Here is a 20,946-nt window from a genome sequence, read left to right as displayed (position 1 = left end):
ATTATGTTAAATAATCATTACTATTGCAACAGACACGACCATATTTCAGAAAATAAAAACAATGACGTGATTAAATTGCATTGGCACAAACTGATCACATTCAACCAGAACTAACAAACATATACGGCACATTCTTCACATCAGAGACAACAGCTTGTGTGTTCAGTCAGGTTTATTTCCTAAATCTTGGTAGTGATTTCACACATATGTAGTATTCTGTAGGCTGCGATATTCTAGGAGCTCCTCGTATGATATTTGCTCTTTCTTATTAAAAAATTCAAATCCTTCTCCCAGCGCCATTAAAGCTGTGTTCCACACAAATTAAATCAAGGACTTAAACGTTTGTAAACCAAAAGGGGACGATGGTGGAATTCATTTCAGGGCCGCTTCACTTCAAACTAATTGAAACTGTATTTCAAGAGGACTCTTAAATTATGCAACGCCAGACCCCAGCACAAGATCCCAAACACGTAAGGAGATACAGCATTATTTCAAAGCACGTCCCTTTAATTGCAGAATTTAATTCTGTCCTAAATATCTGAGGAAGGAATGGTTGTCCAGGAACATGTGAAGGGAAAAGCGCAATTCACTCTAGTCCAAAAACAATTGACTTCAATAGCGATAATATTAACAACGTTAGGTTTCAGAGTGCACTGCAATTGCTTAATTGCTTAATAGCACAGCACATTTTTTACAATAGATGAGTGCAGCGTAGAATAAAGACTTGATGCTTAGTTGAAGTATCTCAGCAGATTTAACTGATAGTAGTAAATGAGGTTCAGTCACTGAATCCATTGACATTTTCAACATTGGTTTCGCAATAGCAAATCATGAGATCCATTATGAACGAAAACCAAAAAAAGCACGACCATTACTGAGGATAATGACTGAATCACTATCCGCTCATTGGTTGTTCATTAGAGACTGATACTATAAAAGTCAAACGAAGGAGTGGATGTTTGACACCAGATAATTTAATGAAGCTCTTTTATAAAACATGAGCTGAACTATCAAATTAACTAAACAGCTGTGCAAAACCATTCTTATACATAACTGCATAACAGCTGATATAAGAATGGGTTTCCTGAAATTCATTCTGCTCCTGTTTTATGATCTTTATTTGTTCTTGCCGAGAGTTCGCTGTTTTTCCGCATGTTCTACAATCTTCTCCTCCACGTAGAGGCCTTTGCGTCTGCGAACGGCGTTCATGTACTTCAGAGCTTGGTTGCTTGAGTCTGCTTTTTCTCCAAAGTGCAAGTACTCCTCTTCGGTGGTGGGAACCCAGAATGGATCGCTGCCGATCACCTAAAACACACACATAGACACAAGAGTTAATGACGTTTGTACTGTGGATATAGATTTGCAACACTTTAAAGCAAATAATAAACAGAAAATCATTATTACGTAATTTTCATTTGATTGTAAAACTGAAACATTGTTCTTTCTCCCAAGGCACCACAAACATCATGTCTATTGAATTACTGCAAATTCAAGTGAACTTTAGACATTCCAAACAATCGGTATATATTCTGAAACACAATTTTTTTATTGTGATATATGCATTTGCGCAGCTGTTAGGAGGCAGGACTGCTTCACCTTATTTTACACGAGAACAAGAAAAGAAGAAAGCAACATGGAGAAATGCAAAAAGTCTGATGCAGCGCAAATAAGTTAAGATGATGATCAGATGGACCTATCCATTGTTTAATGTTAGTTTTACACGCAAAAAAATCATTAGTATTTTTTATTTTGGTGTTAGATCCTTAAAAATGTAAATAATAATAATAATAATAATTGATGAATTACTGGGTTATCCAAAATGAGCTTTATCATTACCATTTACTACAGGAGTAATACAGTAATAAATTAAGTAGCTTATAAATGAACTTTTCATTTGCAAAAACAAAAACAAAAACAAAAACACACACACACACACACACACACACACACACACACACACACACACACACACACACACACACACACACACACACACACACACACACACAAAAAAACTATATTAAATATATTTAATTCACTGGATTATCTAGAATATATAAAACAAATCTATATTAAATATATTTTTAAAATTATTATGGTCTAAACTGACTACTATTATTAAATAAAAGTGATGTAATTAATTTACTGGACAACATAAAATAGACCTTAACACATGATAAACAAACAAACATGATTTTAATGGGTAGAATAAGAAAATATCTATTTGATTATAAAAAAATATATGATATAATACAAAAAAACATATATAATAAAACATGATTATAAAATAAATATATATTTTATATAATATTTTATAAAATATTATTAGAGAATATATATACATATATATATGATTTTAAAATAAATATATATAATAAAATAAATATTTTATATATTTTTTATAAAATGATTACAGAATAAATAAATAGTATATATATATATATATATATATATATATGATTATAAATAAAAAAAATATATAATAAAATATAATTATAGAATATATATGATTATAATATAAATATATAAATAATATATAAATAAAATAAATATTTTATGTATTTTATAAAATATGATTACAGAATAATTATATGTATATATATATATATATATATATATATATATATATATATATATACATAATATATTTAGATAATTTTATAAACTATGATTATTGAATAAATAAATTATATATAATTTATAATCATATTTTATTAAAAAAGATATATATATACATATTTATTTACAATACACACACACACACACACACACAATATGATTATAAATAAATAAATAAATAAATAAATAAATAAACAAACAAATAAATAAATTATATAAACATTATTCTAAATAAATGTCTTTAGGTTGCATTGAACAAACTTTATATTGCAATACTGTTAACGTAAATCTGCTATAATTTTGGTTAACAGAAGCACCCCTAATGTCATATGTGACCCTGGACCACAAAACCAGTCACAAGGGTCAATTTTTTTTTTTCAATTAAGATTTATACATCATCTGAAAGCTGAATAAATAAGCTTTCCCATGATGTATGGTTTGCTAGGATAGGATAGGTGCAAGAAAATCAAAATATTAAGAAAATCACCTTTAAAGTTGTCCAAATTAAGTTCTTAGCAATGCATATTACTAATCGAAAATTTAATTTTAATATATTTATGGTATGAAATGTACAAAATATTTTCATGGAACATAATCTTTATTTAATATCCTAATGATTTTTGGCATAAAATAAAATTGGTAATTTTTCACCCATACAATGTATTGTTGGCTATTGGATATACAGATTTGTTTTGTGGTCCAGGGTCACATACATACTGCAGTAATTTTCAGAACATAAGTTCTAAATTTTATCACAAGTTACATCACATTTTTATAGTGCTCAGTTAATTTGTGCGTCAGTCAGGAATTGGCAGCACAATATTTCCATCCCTTTGTCTTCCTCTCTCTCATTCTAAAAAGCAAATGAGCCGTTCCAGGGCAGAACTAGACTACGCAATTGTCCGCTGTGAAGAGATACACATAATGGTCATTATACAAGGCACAGCGAGAGCATGTACCAGCACACACTCATACAGCACTGGGAGCAGGTGCTTGATGGATGACGCAATCCCTGCAGCAACACACACACACACACTTCCACACAATATGACCTCATGCTCAGACAATAGCGCGAGTGGTACAATTACTGTAAGAGTCCAGCGGGGCCCCTGCACCTGGTCCCAGAGAGGCCCCATGGCGTGGGCTCCGTTACCTCGGGACAGATGGCAGAGGCCAACAACGGCACGATTTACACAGTCATCGACTGCCGCCCGCAAACCGAACCAGTCCGGCGCTCGGGAGCATCTGCGGCCCAACATCACTGCCGGATCAGAGGAGAACGAGCTTACAGACAATTAGCATTTAAACGGCCGTCGAGCACGAGCAAAAGAGCTTCCTGAGTGCTGATCTCTGATTCGATATCTGCTTTCTTATTCTCATCTGTCTTATGCTACCAGTCTCTCTCTCTGTCTTTCTCCGTTCACCTGACAGCTTGGGTTACCATCCCCCTTTTTTCCCCTCCACTAAAGAGCTTTGTCCTGTGTGTGCACTCACTCAAGCACAACCCAACAAGTGACAGGGCACTTTTCATTTGTCTGTGATGTGTACACAAACACACACGCTCTTACTGGCTACATAGACAGCATTGTGACTGCCGTGAAAACTCATAAATGACTGATCTGGAACTTTACACATGAGCTGCAACTCACAAATAGCGTTCTTCACACAAACTGCATGAGAAACCCAAATCAATCTTATTACAAATAGTTAGCAAGTCCGAGAAACACAATTTGTGACCCTGGACCACAAATTGCGAGATATAAACTTATGCTACTGTGAGTTATTAAGTCTGAATTGCGAGATATAAACTCACTTATGTAACTGCGACTTAAGTTAGAATTTCGAGATAAACTCACATAATTGAGTTATGAGTTAAGTCAGAATAACGAAAATATAAACTCACGTAACTCCGAGTTATAAAGTCAGTATTGTGAGATGTAACCTCACGTAATTGCAAGTTATTAAGTCAGAATTGCAAGATATAAACTCACTAATGTAATTGTGAATTAAGTAGGAATTACGAGATATAAACTCATGTAATTGCCAGTTGTGAAGTCAGAATTGCGAGATATAAACTCACATAATTAAGTTAAGTCAGAATTACGAGATATAAACTCACATAATAGAGTTAAGTCAGATTTGCGAGATATAGGCCTGGTTTCACAGACAGGGCTTAGATTAAGCCAGGATTAGCCCATAGTTCAATTAGGACATTTAAGTAATTTTTCTAAGCGTGCACATTACTGGTGAGCATCTTGAGACAAAACAAAGGCATGATATAATTTAAGATCAGTCAATGCAAGTTTCTTTCAGTTGAAACAGCTCAGACTTACATTTTAGTCTTAGACTAGGCTTAAGCCTTGTCTGTGAAACCGGGGGATAAACTCACATAATTAAGTCAGAATTGCGAGATAGAAACTCACATAAGTTAAGTCAGAATTGCAAGATATAAACTCACTAATGTAATTGCAAGTTATTGAGTCAGAATTTCGAGATATAAACTCACATACTTGCGAGTTATTAAGTCAGAATTGTGAGATATAAACTCACTAATGTAATTGCGAGTTATGAAGTCAGAATTGCAAGATACAAAGTCATATGATTAAGTCAGAATTTCGAGATATAAACTCATGTAATTGCCATTTATGAAGTCAGAATTGCAAGATATAAATTTACGTAACTGCGAGTTAAGTCAGAATTGCGAGATATAAACTCAGATAATTGAGTTAAGTCAGAATTGTGAGATATAAACTCACATAATTGAGTTAAGTCAGAATTGCGAGATATAAACTCACATAATTAAGTCAGAATTGCGAGATATAAACTCACATAATTGAGTTAAGCCAGAATTGCGAGATATAAACTCACTTAATTGCGAGTTAAGTCAGAATTGTGAGATATAAACTCAGATAATTGAGTTAAGTCAGAATTGCGAGATATAAACTCATGTAATTGCGAGTTAAGTCAGAATTGCGAGATATAAACTCATAATTAAGTCAGAATTGTGAGACATAAACTCACTAATGTAATTGCAAGTTATTAAGTCAGAATTGTGAGATATAAACTCAGATAATTGAGTTAAGTCAGAATTGAGATATAAACTCACGTAATTGCGAGATAAACTCATGTAATTGTGAGTTATGAAGTCAAAAATACGATATAAACTCACTTATGTAACTGCGAGTCATTAAGTCAGAATTGCGAGATATAAACTCATGTAATTGCGAGTTAAGTCAGAATTGTGAGATATAAACTCAGATAATTGAGTTAAGTCAGAATTATGAGATAAAAACTCACGTAATTATGAGATATAAACTCACGTAATTGCGAGATAAACTCGTGTAATTGTGAGTTATGAAGTCAAAAATATGAGATATAAACTCACTTATGTAATTGCGAGTCATTAAGTCAGAATTGCAAAACAAACTTATGTAACTGCGAGTTATTAAATCAGAATTGCGAGATATAAACTCATGTAACTGCGAGTTAAGTCTGAATTGCGAGATATAAATTCACTAATGTAATTGTGAGTTATTAAGTAAGAATTACGAGATATAAACCCACTTACATAATTGCGAGTTAAGTCAGAATTGTGAGATATAAACTCAGATAATTGAGTTAAGTCAGAATTATGAGATAAAAACTCACATAATTATGAGATATAAACTCACGTAATTGCGAGATAAACTCGTGTAATTGTGAGTTATGAAGTCAAAAATATGAGATATAAACTCACTTATGTAATTGCGAGTCATTAAGTCAGAATTGCAAAACAAACTTATGTAACTGCGAGTTATTAAATCAGAATTGCGAGATATAAACTCATGTAACTGCGAGTTAAGTCTGAATTGCGAGATATAAATTCACTAATGTAATTGTGAGTTATTAAGTAAGAATTACGAGATATAAACCCACTTACATAATTGCGAGTTAAGTCAGAACTGTGAGATATAAACTCAGATAATTGAGTTAAGTCAGAATTATGAGATAAAAACTCACATAATTATGAGATATAAACTCACGTAATTGCGAGATAAACTCATGTAACTGTGAGTTATGAAGTCAAAAATACAATATATAAACTCGCTTATATAATTGCGAGTCATTAAGTCAGAATTGCGAGACAAACTTACGTAACTGCGAGTTATTAAATCAGAATTGCAAGATATAAACTCATGTAACTGCGAGTTAAGTCTGAATTGCGAGATATAAATTCACTAATGTAATTGTGAGTTATTAAGTAAGAATTACGAGATATAAATACACTTACATAATTGCGAGTTAAGTCAGAATTGCGAGATATCAACTCAGAATTCTGACAACATAACAGTCTTATTTCCCCTAAAAACTTTATAACTTGCAGTTGTAAGTTTATATCTAAATTCTAAGAAAAAATTCAGAATTCATAGGAAAAAAGGTCAGATTTGTAAGATTTTATCTTACAATTCTAAGCAAAAAGTCAGAATTCAGAGGAAAAAGGTGAGAATTGTGAGTATTTATCTTACAATTCTGAGAAAAAACATCCAGATTTCCGAAAAAGAAAAAAATCAGAATTCCGAAAAAATAGTCAGATTGGGCAATTATCAGTATATATCATGCAGTTCTGAGAATAAAAAATTTGAATTTTATATCTTACAATTTTGACTTTTGCGAGTTTATATGATGCAATTCTGACTTGATGACTTGCAAATGCGAGTATTTATCTTATATTTATCTTTATTCTGAGTCAGAATTGTGAGTTTATATCATGCAATTACTTTTTTTTTATTCATATTCAGTGGCGGAAATGGGCTTCCATACTAATCTAAAAAACTTTTGGAGAAAAAAGTGAACTAATATTGCAATTTAAAATAACTGTTCTATTTGAATAGATTTTACATTGTAATTTACTCCTGTGATGCAAAGCTGAAAATTCATCATTACTCCAGTCTTCAGTGTCACATGATTCTTCAGAAATCATTCTTATATGCTGATTTGCTGCTCAAGAAACATTTATTACCAACGCTAAAAACAGTTGTGCTGCTTAATATTGGTCAAGCACTCGGGCAACCGTTGCAAAATTTCCCAAGCAATGTTACTCTATCAATTAAACAAAAGAGCAAACAATCACATAAACACTGTTTTACAGTATTTTTTTTACTCTCACGATTGTTCCATTGTTCAATCAGTCATCATTCCGATTGTGCTAGAATCTGATAATCGTTACATAATAAATGACAAATCCAGTGAATGGAAATGTAGTGAGACGGAAGGTTTTAATGAGCGACCGTCCGCCGCTGTCCACTACGGGGAGGAGTGTGTGTTTGATAGCAGCACCAACATTGAATGACACCAACTGTGTCAGAATGGCACAACGGCCTAGTGTAACACACACACACACACACACACACACACACACACACACACACACACACACACACACACACACACACTCTCATTAGACCATTTCTTTGTCCATCTCGCACAATTAGATTACGTTGACCTGCATGTGTCTCGCTCACGGCCGGCGTTGATTAGTGTGTGTGTGTGTGTGTGTGTGTGTGTGTGTGCGTGTGCGTGTGTCTCATGGCAGGGGCGGGCAGACGCTTGGCAGACAGATCGAGGGCGGATTCGCGGCCCTGGCATATGTGTCTAATGGTGTCTAATGGGCTCTCGGCACAGTAGGGAACAAACACACACACACACACACACACTCTCAATGGAAGTGCTGCTGTCAAAGCTTGACATCTGCCCACACACACAAGCATACACACACATGCATGCATGCAGGCTGTCAGACGGAGTGTGTAGGTTTCTCTGAGATATGGCTGAGTTTTCACATTAATGGTGCAGCGTCCTGCGTTTGGCACCTTTTCAACTCTGCGGCTCTCGGAGAAAGAGAGGGAGAAAGACAGGTGAGAGATCGACAACAAAAGCGATGAGGAAACGCTATCCAGATCAACTTTATAAGACTCCTGTCAGTTATAATTCCTGCTCACCCTACTTCATTTCCTGACGTATCAGTCGCCCTGAAACGGATCCGTATAATGCCTTTAGCAGGAGGACACATGTGCAACCGCTAAACCACATATCAATAACCGGCTCCAAAGCACCGTTTTCACTGTACAAAACACATCCAGTGAGAAATCATGTTCTTGGGTGACAAAACACTGCTCAAAAAGTGAGTTTACATATTAAACTTTATATATTAAACTCACATTCTAGTTTATTTTTCATTCAGCGGCAGAAACGGGGTTCCATACTAATCTAAAAAAACATGAAAAAAGTGCAATAATATTACATTTTAAAATAACTGTTTTCGATTTGAATATATTTTACGTAATTGCGACTTTTTATCTCACAATTTTTGATTTTCTTGCAAATGCGAGTTTACAGAATTGAGTTTTTATCTTGCAATTCTGAGGAAAAAAAGTCAAAATTGTGAGAAAAAGTCTTAATTGTGAGATAAAAAGATTTATTTCTTGCAACTGTGAGGTTATATCACGCAATTGAAAAAAGTTTTTATCTTGCAATTCGGAGAAAAAAAGTCAGAATTCTGAGTTTATATCTTGCAATTGTCTTATAACTCACCGTTGCAGTTTATTTTATGCAATTTTAAGAAAAAAAGTCATACTGCAAGAAAATTGCAAGAAAAAGTCAGAATTGTGAGATAAAAAGTCAGAATTACCCTTGTGTCATTTCAAACCAGTATGATGTTCTGAAGAGAATGTGAATTTCTCTCTTTCTCCATCTCTATAAATATTTATATATCTTTTGCTGAAAATCTTCCTCCCCTATAAAAATATGAATTTCAAGATGCCAATCAACCCAGGTCTGATATCAATGCTGATGTGTCATGAAATGTGATAAACAATAACATTTGACGTGACACATGTCAAAACTGACACATCTTGAAGAATCTGAATGTATATGATGCATAATATCTGAATGCATTTGAAAATATTTTTAGTGAATAATGACTTGTGTTTCTTGTAGTTTCTTAAGTTAATGTATGAATTTAGACTATATCTAAAAATATCTAAACATAAATATAGACAGAAATAGACTAATGTTCGTCAGAATTGTGAGATAAAAGTCACAATTAGCTTTTTTTTTCCATTCAGTGGCATACTAATCTAAAAAACTGCAATAATATTACAATTTAAAATAACTGTTTTCGATTGAAATATATTTTACATAATTGCAACTTTTTATCTCACAATTCTGACTTTTTTTGCAATTGCGACTTTATATCTCGACTTAAAGTCAGAATTGTGAGATACAAACTCGCATTTTAGAGAAAAAGGCAGAATTGTGAGTTTATATCACGCAATTCTAAGAAAAAAAGTCAAAATTGTGAGAAAGTCAGAACTGCGAGATGCAAACCTGCAACTGCGAGGAAAAAAGTCAGAATTGTGAATTTTTATCTTGCAATTCTGACTTTACTTTTTGCAATTGTGAGTTTATATCATGCAATTCTAAGAAAAAAGTCAGAATACCAAGAAAAAGTCTGAATTGTGAGATGCATACTCGCATTTGAGAGAAAAAAAGTTAATATATATTGTAGTTAAAATGCAGGTTAATACATACTTAATGCATTTATTTATTCATTTAGTTAAAATAAAATAAAAAACAGTAAAATTAACAGTAATATTGTGAAATATTATAACAATTTAAAATAACTGTTTCTGTTTTAATAAATTTAACATGTATTTGAATTTCCATTCTTCAGTGTCAGATCCTTTAGAACTCATTCTAATATGCTGATTTGCTGCTCAAGAAATATTTATGATTATTGTAAATGTTTACAACATTTGTGCTGCTTCATATTTTTTTTTGGAAACCATGATAAAAAACAACATTTTTTCACACTGTTTTTGTTAATAAAAAATTCTAAAAGAACAGGCATTTAAAAAAATGTGTGAGATTCTAAATGTTTCTATTGTTTTTTCATTGTATTTTTTTTTTTTTACATCAATTTAATGCATCTTTGCTGAATAGAAGCATTTCTAGGAAAAAAAAAAATCAACTCAGACATTTCAACTGTAGTGAGCATATAAATATAAACTAGTGGAGAAAAAACATTCTGCTGCTTCTGTCCTTTATTGATAATCAATGGCAACTATTTATTTGCTTTGTATGGAAAAGATGTACATTTACAACTTAAATATGATGTAATGGAAAAGAGTAGTGAGCATTGTGCTGAAGATCATCTTTTATGCTTCAAAGAACAACAAAAAAAATCATACAGGACATGAAACAGCATGAAAGTGAGTAAATGATGACAGATTTTTTTTATTTTTTTAGTGTGCTATTCTTATAAACTCCCTAGGCCTAGCAAAACAACACAGATTTGTAGAAGTCCTGCAGTCAAAACAAGCACCTTAAGACCCATAAAATGTTCTCAGAAAAGAGAACAACAGCAGTTCAGCTGTAAGAGGAGACGCTCCACACACACACACACACACACACACACACACACACACACACACACACACACACACACACACACACACACACACACACACACACACACACACACACACACACACACACACACACACACACAGAAGGACGAAACGGGCTGCAGTGCTTTGCTTTACACTGTCTTTAGCCTTTTCTCTTGCACACAAAGGCCACATTTAGGAGAATTGAAAATGCAGCAGGCCCCAAAATCTAGCAAGGCAAGGTTTGAATTAAACTTGGAATTGAATTACCCTCCTCCAGCAAGGCAAACACAGTCTGCAAGTACCAAGACCAGAGGACAATTTGAGTCATGTGTGTGTTAGTGATACTCAAACTGTACTCAAACACAATAAGTACGAGAAGTCTCATGTGAAGGAGGAGATTATTAACTGTTCTTATCTTAGTAGAGATACAGAGCATTATTCATGGTTTAAAGTAAACCAAGTAAAATGTCTCTGCCAGAATAAAGTTAACTCAACACTCATGCTTCAGCATTGACATTAACAAGACATAATGTATTATATTATCATAAAATTTAGTATTAACTTGAAGCTAAATATTTTCTGACCAGATGACTATGCATAAATCTGCTTTCTAAGTGTAGCCACAATATTATCACATAAATAAATAAAGCAAGCCAGCCTACTTTTTGTAGCAATATTACTTATTACACGTACTATATTAATTAATGTTAAAACACATAAACAAATAAATAAAAATAACAAATTAATGAATTAAAAAAGCTTTCATTTGGTTTCAACAGTATTTGTTATTACAAGTAGCAAATAAATAAATAAATAGATAAATAAATAAACCAAGCTTTCTTTTTGCCACAATAGTATTAACTATTACAAGTACCAAATAAATAAATAAGCTTTCTTTTTGCCACAATAGTATTAACTATTACAAGTACCAAATGAATGAATGAATAAATAAAACAATAAATAGGCTTTTTGCTGCAATCTTATGCATTATTACAAGTGCAAAATAAGCAACCTTTCTTTCTGCCACAATAGTATTTCTTAAATAAAAAAGATAAATAAATAAGCTTTATTTTTGATAAAACAGTAATTATTATTACAAGTACCAAATAAATAAATAGATAAATAAATAAAGCAAGCTTTCTTTTTTTGCCACAACATTAATTATTATTACAAGCACCAAATAAATAAATAAACAGATAAATAAATAAAGCAAGCATTCTTTTTTGCCACAACAGTATTTATCATTACAAGTACCAACAAAAAATGAATAAATAAGCTTTATTTTTGACACAACAGTAATTATTATTACAAGTACCAAATAAATAAATAAGCTTTCTTTTTGCTGCAATCGTATCCATTATTAAGTGCCAAAAAAATTAATAAAATAAGCAAGATTTATTTTTGCCACAATAGTATTTATTAGTACCAAATAAATAAATAAGCAAGATTTATTTTTGCCACAATAGTATTTATTAGTGCCAAATAAATAAATAAGCAAGATTTATTTTTGCCACAATAGTATTTATTAGTACCAAATAAATAAATAAGCAAGATTTATTTTTGCCACAATAGTATTTATTAGTGCCAAATAAATAAATAAGCAAGATTTATTTTTGCCACAATAGTATTTATTAGTGCCAAATAAATAAATAAGCAAGATTTATTTTTGCCAAAACAGTATTTATTAGTACCAAATAAATAAATAAGCAAGATTTATTTTTGCCACAATAGTATTTATTAGTACCAAATAAATAAATAAGCAAGATTTATTTTTGCCACAATAGTATTTATTAGTGCCAAATAAATAAATAAGCAAGATTTATTTTTGCCAAAACAGTATTTATTAGTACCAAATAAATAAATAAGCAAGATTTATTTTTGCCACAATAGTATTTATTAGTACCAAATAAATAAATAAGCAAGATTTATTTTTGCCACAATAGTATTTATTAGTACCAAATAAATAAATAAGCAAGATTTATTTTTGCCACAATAGTATTTATTAGTACCAAATAAATAAATAAGCAAGATTTATTTTTGCCACAATAGTATTTATTAGTGCCAAATAAATAAATAAGCAAGATTTATTTTTGCCACAATAGTATTTATTAGTGCCAAATAAATAAATAAGCAAGATTTATTTTTGCCAAAACAGTATTTATTAGTACCAAATAAATAAATAAGCAAGATTTATTTTTGCCACAATAGTATTTATTAGTGCCAAATAAATAAATAAGCAAGATTTATTTTTGCCAAAACAGTATTTATTAGTACCAAATAAATAAATAAGCAAGATTTATTTTTGCCACAATAGTATTTATTAGTACCAAATAAATAAATAAGCAAGATTTATTTTTGCCACAATAGTATTTATTAGTGCCAAATAAATAAATAAGCAAGATTTATTTTTGCCAAAATAGTATTTATTAGTGCCAAATAAATAAATAAGCAAGATTTATTTTTGCCACAATAGTATTTATTAGTGCCAAATAAATAAATAAGCAAGATTTATTTTTGCCACAATAGTATTTATTAGTGCCAAATAAATAAATAAGCAAGATTTATTTTTGCCAAAACAGTATTTATTAGTACCAAATAAATAAATAAGCAAGATTTATTTTTGATGCAGCAGTAATTATTATTACAAGTACCAAATAAATAAATAGATAAATAAATAAATAAATAAATAAATAAAGGAAGATTTATTTTTGTATTTAGTATTTACTATTTATCATTACAAGTACTAAATAAATTAAATACAATTTTAAGCAACAGTAATTATTATTAAAAGTACCAAACAAACAAACAAACAAACAAACCAACCAACTAATAAATAAATTAATTAATAAATACGCTTTTGGCGACAATGGTATTTATCAGTATTAGTATTTAATAAACAAATAAGCTTTTTTGCCTGAATAGCATTTATTAGTACCAAATGAATAAAGAAAGCAAGCATTCTTTTTGCTGCAATCGTATTTATTATTACAAGTACCACATAAATACATTTTTTTTTTTTTGCTACAGTAGTATTTATTATTACAAGCACTAACAAACAAAACTAAACTATTTTATTACGTGAGACTAAATGAGAATGCAGAGTGGTATGAAATGAACCTGCACAGCTATGTAGTAAACCAGTTTCCTGGGTCAATTATGCAGCTTAGAGGTAAAAAAAAACAAAAGTATTTGACTGCAGAATGCCACAGTTGACCAATTAGAATCAAGTATTCCAGACATGCATAATAATAATCAAGATTAGCACTAAATCTCAGGTTGATTGATCAGGAGTGCTGCAAAGGGTCAAAGGTAACTATGAGGTTGTAAGTTTAAATCCTATTATCTGTGATCGTGATTTAATTTTAATCACAGACAATTAAAACAAATCATTTAAATACTCTGTTATACCAGCACACTCAGAGTCAGGTTATGCTGGATTTTGGGTGTTTTGTGAATAAGGCGCAGGTTCCTGCACTCAAAGACAGCATGAAAAAGTGCCGCAACTGTTTTGTGAAGTAGCAGATGACCTTATATGCCCTTTGCGAGTGTTTGTGTGTGTGTCATGTCTGGCTTAACTCGACCCATCATCCTGGCTGACAGTAGCGCCATATGGCCGTAGAGCTCCGTCCGCTCACGCAGCCCTGGCGTGGAGAGAACACGTCCAGCCAGCCGTCGGGTTAAAGACGGCACACATGTGGCGTCTACAGCCTTTGATCCTCTTTCACGCCAATCCCCCACCAAACACACACACACACACACACACACACACACACACACACACACACACACACACACACCTGAAATGCTCTACTAACTCACAGTGAACTCCCACGTGAGAAACAAACAGCTAAAAATACACACGACTGAACGCCTCCACTCCATTGAGTTAAAAGATCAGTGAAGATTTACAAAGAATAACAATTCATTCACTCTATCTATCTATCTATCTGTCTGTCTGTCTGTCTGTCTGTCTCATCATTCAACTCATCATATCTCGATCCATCTATCATTCTATCAATTCATTTATTGTTCTATTCATATATATCTATCTATAATCCATCCATCCATCTCTATTTCTCCATTAATTCATTTGTATCCATTCATCAATGCATTTATTAATCCATCCATCATCTTTCTATTCATTATTCCTCATGTATCCATCCATCCATCGTTCAATCCATCCATCCGTTTGTTCCATCTAACCATCCATCCATCATTCATTCATTCATTCATTCATCTTTCTATCCATTCATCCATCTATTATTTTCCATCCATCCATCCAACCATTTTTCTATCCATTAAACCATCTATCATTCCATCATCCATCCATTGTTCTTTCCATCCATCCATCCATCCATCCATCCATTCATCCACCTTTCTACCCATTAATCCATCTATTATTTCATCCATCCATCCATCTATTGTTCTTTCCATTCATCCACCTTTCTATCCATTAATGCATCTATCATTCCATCATTCATCCATTGATTGTTCTTTCATCCATCCATCTTTCTATCCATTAATCCATCTATCATTCCATCATCCATCAATCCATCCATCCATCTATTGTTTTTTTCATCTATCCATCCAACCTTCTATCCATTAATCCATCTAATATTCCATCATCATCCATCCATCCATCAATGCATCTATCACTCCATCATCCAGCCATCGATTGTTCTTTACATCCATCCACCTTTCTATCCATTAATCTATCATTCATCCATTCATCCACTGTTCTTTCCATCCATCCATCCACCCACCTTTCTATCCATTGATCCATCTATCGTTCCATCATCCATCCATCGATTGTTGTTTCCATCCATCCATCTTTCTATCTATTAATATATCTATCATTGCATCCATCCATCCATCCATTCATCCATCCAATTATCTATTGTTCAATCCATCCATCCGTTTGTTCCATCTAACCATCCATCCATCCATCCATCATTCATTCATTCATTCATCTTTCTATCCATTCATCCATCTATTATTTTCCATCCATCCATCCAACCATTTTTCTATACATTAAACCATCTATCATTCCATCATCCATCCATTGTTCTTTCCATCCATCCATCCATTCATCCACCTTTCTACCCATTAATCCATCTATCATTCCATCATCCATCCATCCATCCATCCATCATCCATCTATTGTTCTTTCCATTCATCCACCTTTCTATCCATTAATACATCTATCATTCCATCATTCATCCATTCATTGTTCTTTCATTCATCCATCTTTCTATCCATTAATCCATCTATCATTCCATCATCCATCTACTGTTTTTTTCATCTATCCATCCAACTTTCTATCCATTAATCCATCTAATATTCCATCATCATCCATCCATCCATCCATCAATGCATCTATCACTCCATCATCCATCCATCGATTGTTCTTTACATCCATCCACCTTTCTATCCATTAATCTATCATTCATCCAATTATCTATTGTTCTTTCCATCCATCCATCCACCCACCTTTCTATCCATTAATCCATCTATTGTTCCATCATCCATCCATCGATTGTTGTTTCCATCCATCCATCCTTCTATCTATTAATATATCTATCATTCCATCCATCCATCCATTCATCCATCCAATTATCTATTGTTCTTTCCATTCATCCATTCATACATCTTTCTATCCATTAATCCATCTATCATTCCATAATCCATCTATTGTTCATTCCATCTGTCATCTATCCATCCATCCATCATTCAATCCATCCATCTGAATTCTATTTACTAAAAATTCAAATTACAATTCTGCATTTTGCTTTCTACAACAACTTTAATTGGATTCAGTCAGCTCTGAATGCAGCTCAGCTCTGATGGTTGAGAATCACTGTAAGCATTTATGTAATGTTACTCCAGCACTACACTGTGTACGTGTCTCTGCCTCACGTCTGTGATGCACAGATCAATCCAGCACGCTCTCTGGGTTCACACTCACACTTACACACACACACACACACACACACACACACACACACACACACACACACACACACACACACACACACACACACACACACACACACACACACACACACACACACACACACACACACACACACACACACACACACACACACACACGACTCGTTCACTGTCTGATCGACACTCTCAAGGTAAACACGCTTTTGCCAGATCAGCAGTACTGACATCTGACAGCAGATCAATAGGACTGGATCTGATGGATTGGCCTGCCCATACAGTTTTCCAGCCACGTATGATCACACATTATCAGGCGTCTGTATGGATATGAACGTCTGGCACCGGGTCCAGTATCTTTGCGGTGTACAGCCTGTCCTGTCCAGTAAACTAACACTGTGTTCAGAAGAAAGCATTGACTGCTGGTGAGATAACTGAACACATGTTTATCTAGTCAAAGAGCAAAGGAGAAACATCTCATTCATTCTTCAATTTACTGTCAATTTTACATTCATACACTACTGTTCAAGTTTGGTGTCAGAAAGATATTTTTTTTAATCAGGAAGGACACTTGAAATTGATTTTTTTCTATTCATCAGAGACAATTTTGACAGAAAATATGAAGCAATATGAAGCAAACATGAAAAATGACTCAAACAAGCATATTGGTTCGTTCATTCATTCACACTGATTCATTAGCACATTCATTCATTATTCACTTATTTGTCTATTAATCAACTCTCATTCATTTATTCTTCAATTGCTGCAGTTGTTTGTTTACTAGTTTGTTCATTATTCATTCATTCATCATTTATACTCATTCATTAATTATTAATTTGCTTAATCATTCATTCCATCTTCACACGTTCGTTCACTTGTTTATTCATTCATTCCTTCATTAATTATTAAACAGGTCAACGGATATTGGATTTTGCAGATAACAACAACTAAGGTGGAAAAAGCAACCATTTCTGATTGATCAGCTGATAGTTTTTAAAATCTATATATTGAGTGTTAAATTGTCCTTAGTGGGACAGGGCAGTCTAACATAAAACCATTCATTCGCCTGTGCGTTCAATAATTTGTTTGTTCCTTCATTCACACACAGACATTCATTCATTTATTAATTTATTTACCTCCCAGTGGCTGAAGATTAGCTGTGGGCTGGCCAGGCCGCTCGTCCTCTTTCTGATCTCATCAGCGAATCCGAAACTCTCGGCAACAGGAAGTACAGCCTTAATGATGAACATGTCCGTCCCTTCCTTCATCTCCTCTTGTAGGACTCGTCCTTCCCGCTTGGACAGAACGGCATACACACGACCTGCAACACACATATATTTACAAAACTGAAGAACCTCATTTAAAAAAAAAAACATGCAGAATAATTCTGAACATTTACTCCTTTTTTTTTAAAAAATATTATATTATTTATTATTATTTTGAATTAGATTTTGTTTTTATATTTTCAGTTTTTATTTTAATAGTTTAAGTTTTAGTAATTTTTTATCATTATTTAAACATTTTCTATATATCTTTTAGTCAATTTGAGTCAACTAATCTTAACTTAATTGAACTTAACTGAACTTAACCCGTTACTCATTTTGCAGTTGGATGCTAATTCTAATTGAATTCTAATTAGCTTTATAAATGATTTTATTTAAGTTTTTAGTTTAAGTAAATTTGGTACACATAAGTCAGTCAAATAATCTTAACATTTTTTTTTTTTGCTATACATACTATTACATGATTTATTGATATATATATATATATATACACACACACACACACACACACATATATACAGTCAAGCACGGCCCCTGGCAAATTCTGACTTAAAGTTACCTTTATTCAACCAGCAAGTTTTTTTTTTTTATTAGAAATGACATAGATGTCTCCCAGAAGACGATAAGATGATGTACAAGAGGCATCATTGTGGAAAAAAATTATTACTCATCTTTTATTTACATTTGAACAAAAAGTGGCATGTCCAAAATTATTCATACCCTTCTTAATAATCAATAGAAAAGCCTTTTTTGGCTATTACATCAAATGCTTTCTATAATTGCTGACCAGCTTTTTGCATGTCTCCACTGGTATTTTTGCCCATTCATCTTTAGCGATGAGTTCCAACTTATTTCAGGTTGGAGGGTCTCCTTGCCATCACCCTGATCTTTAGCTCCCTCCACAGATTCTCAATTGGATTTAAGTCAGGACTGTGGCTGGGCCACTGCAAAACATTAATGTTTTTGTCTGCTAACCATTTCTTCACCACTTTTGCTGTGTGTTTTGGGTCGTTGTCGTGCTGAAATGTCCACTGGTCTACCGGCTGAAAAACACCCCCAAAACATTAGGTTCCCACCACCATGTTTGACAGTGGGGATGGTGTTCTTAGGGTTGAAGTAGGGCTGGGCGATATGGCCTAAAAATAAAAATCCCCGATTTTTTTCACAAAAAATCCGATTTACGATTTAAATCGATTTTTCCCCCCCTACTACTTTTAGCATGTAAAGAAACCCCAGCTTTTCCACAATATATATGGGCACCATATATTTTGCAGTATACATTGCAACTGCATCAGTGCACCAGGCCCCATTCTTATCATACCAGACACAGTAAATGTTTGTAAGACAAATAAATATGAGACTGGAGGAAAATATATATTTCCATGCTTTTCTCTTGGACTTATATCGTATACAAAAATATACAATTTTGAAGACAGAAATATTAAATGATTTAAATAACTGAAACGATCTGCCAGCAGGTGGTGGTAAGACACGGATTTAATTACTGAATCATATTCATTTGATTCGTTCCAACGGATGGTTCATTCAAGAATAAAGCAAGTGACTCTTAATGAACGGGAAATTGAATCATTTCACTAGATTCGTTTAAAAACGCACGTTCATTCATAAACGAAACACCGCTGTGTTTGAGTGGAGATGCGCAGCGGCTCAGCTGTGACTTGTTTCAGATTACTTTTGATGACGAAATAGAGCAAAATCAGGCAATAGTGTTATAGTCAGACAATGCAAGTCACTTAATAATAACTTCTTGTTTATTTAACTGTTATAATAAATCAATATCTCGTTTACAAACTCCCTTAAAAATGATTAAAAGCTGTCACTCATCTTAGTTCGCAATATCACAAAGCTCTATTATAATAAACGAAGCTACTGCCCATTCAGTCTCTTATTGACACTCTCTCTACACTTGAGACACATTAGTCAACGTGCAAAACACATAGAAACCTTTGAAGCTCCACTCAGCGCAAATACAAATATGCTGGTCGCACTCGAGCCTTGATATGCAAATAATTCGCTATTGTCTTCAATCATCTCTCTACTCTGTTTATGTGATAAGTGAAATTGTATGTAATATAACAGGCTAACTTGCTAGCAAGCAGCTAATCATGTCCACTTAGTGACTCGCGTTATTTTACCAGAACGCGTATTTGTTTTCCGTTCTGAATACAGCGGTTAGTTAGGCGCGCCATCATGTGGTCGGACAACATTGCCTCTTAATTATTCTGCCATTGGTGCAATTACAATGTATCTAATATTTTTATTAAAAAATCGGAATACCTAATTATACTAAATTTAATAAAAAATTAAATTGTCTTAAAACGTAAATTCGAATTAATCTAAAAAATCGAAAGAATCGCCCAGCCCTAGGTTGAAGGCTTCTCCTTTTTTACGCCAAATGAAGGCTACATCATTGTGGCCAAACAATTCAATTTTTGTTTCATCTGACCATAAAACAAGACCAGAAGTCGTCTTCTTTGTCCAGATGAGCATTTGCAAAGGCCAAGCAGGCTTTTGTGTGTCTTATCTGGAGAAGTGGTGTCCTCCTTGGTCTGCGTCCGTGGAACCCAGCGGTGTGCAGTGTCCATTGGACTGTCTGCCTTGAGATATTGCCACCAGCAGAGCCCAGATTCATCAGGATGGCCTTGGAG

General features: G+C 33.0%; 1 protein-coding gene across 1 annotated transcript in view; it reads right to left on the bottom strand.

Moving 5' to 3' along the window:
- Window positions 1-154: 154 nt before the first annotated feature.
- The window catches only part of LOC141331680 (elongation factor-like GTPase 1), a 39,312-nt gene continuing 18,520 nt past the window's right edge, over window positions 155-20,946 (bottom strand). The window contains exons 2-3 of the mRNA XM_073836717.1: window positions 18,131-18,315; window positions 155-1,305 (exon numbers count right to left, since the gene is read on the bottom strand). Coding sequence (XP_073692818.1) covers window positions 1,117-1,305; window positions 18,131-18,315 — 374 coding nt within the window. The 3' untranslated portion in view covers window positions 155-1,116. The remainder of the gene's footprint in view (window positions 1,306-18,130; window positions 18,316-20,946) is intronic.

This window comes from Garra rufa, chromosome 3, assembly GCF_049309525.1.
Source record: "Garra rufa chromosome 3, GarRuf1.0, whole genome shotgun sequence".
Taxonomy (NCBI): Eukaryota; Metazoa; Chordata; class Actinopteri; order Cypriniformes; family Cyprinidae; genus Garra; species Garra rufa.
This window is presented reverse-complemented; position numbering and strand designations above follow the sequence as displayed.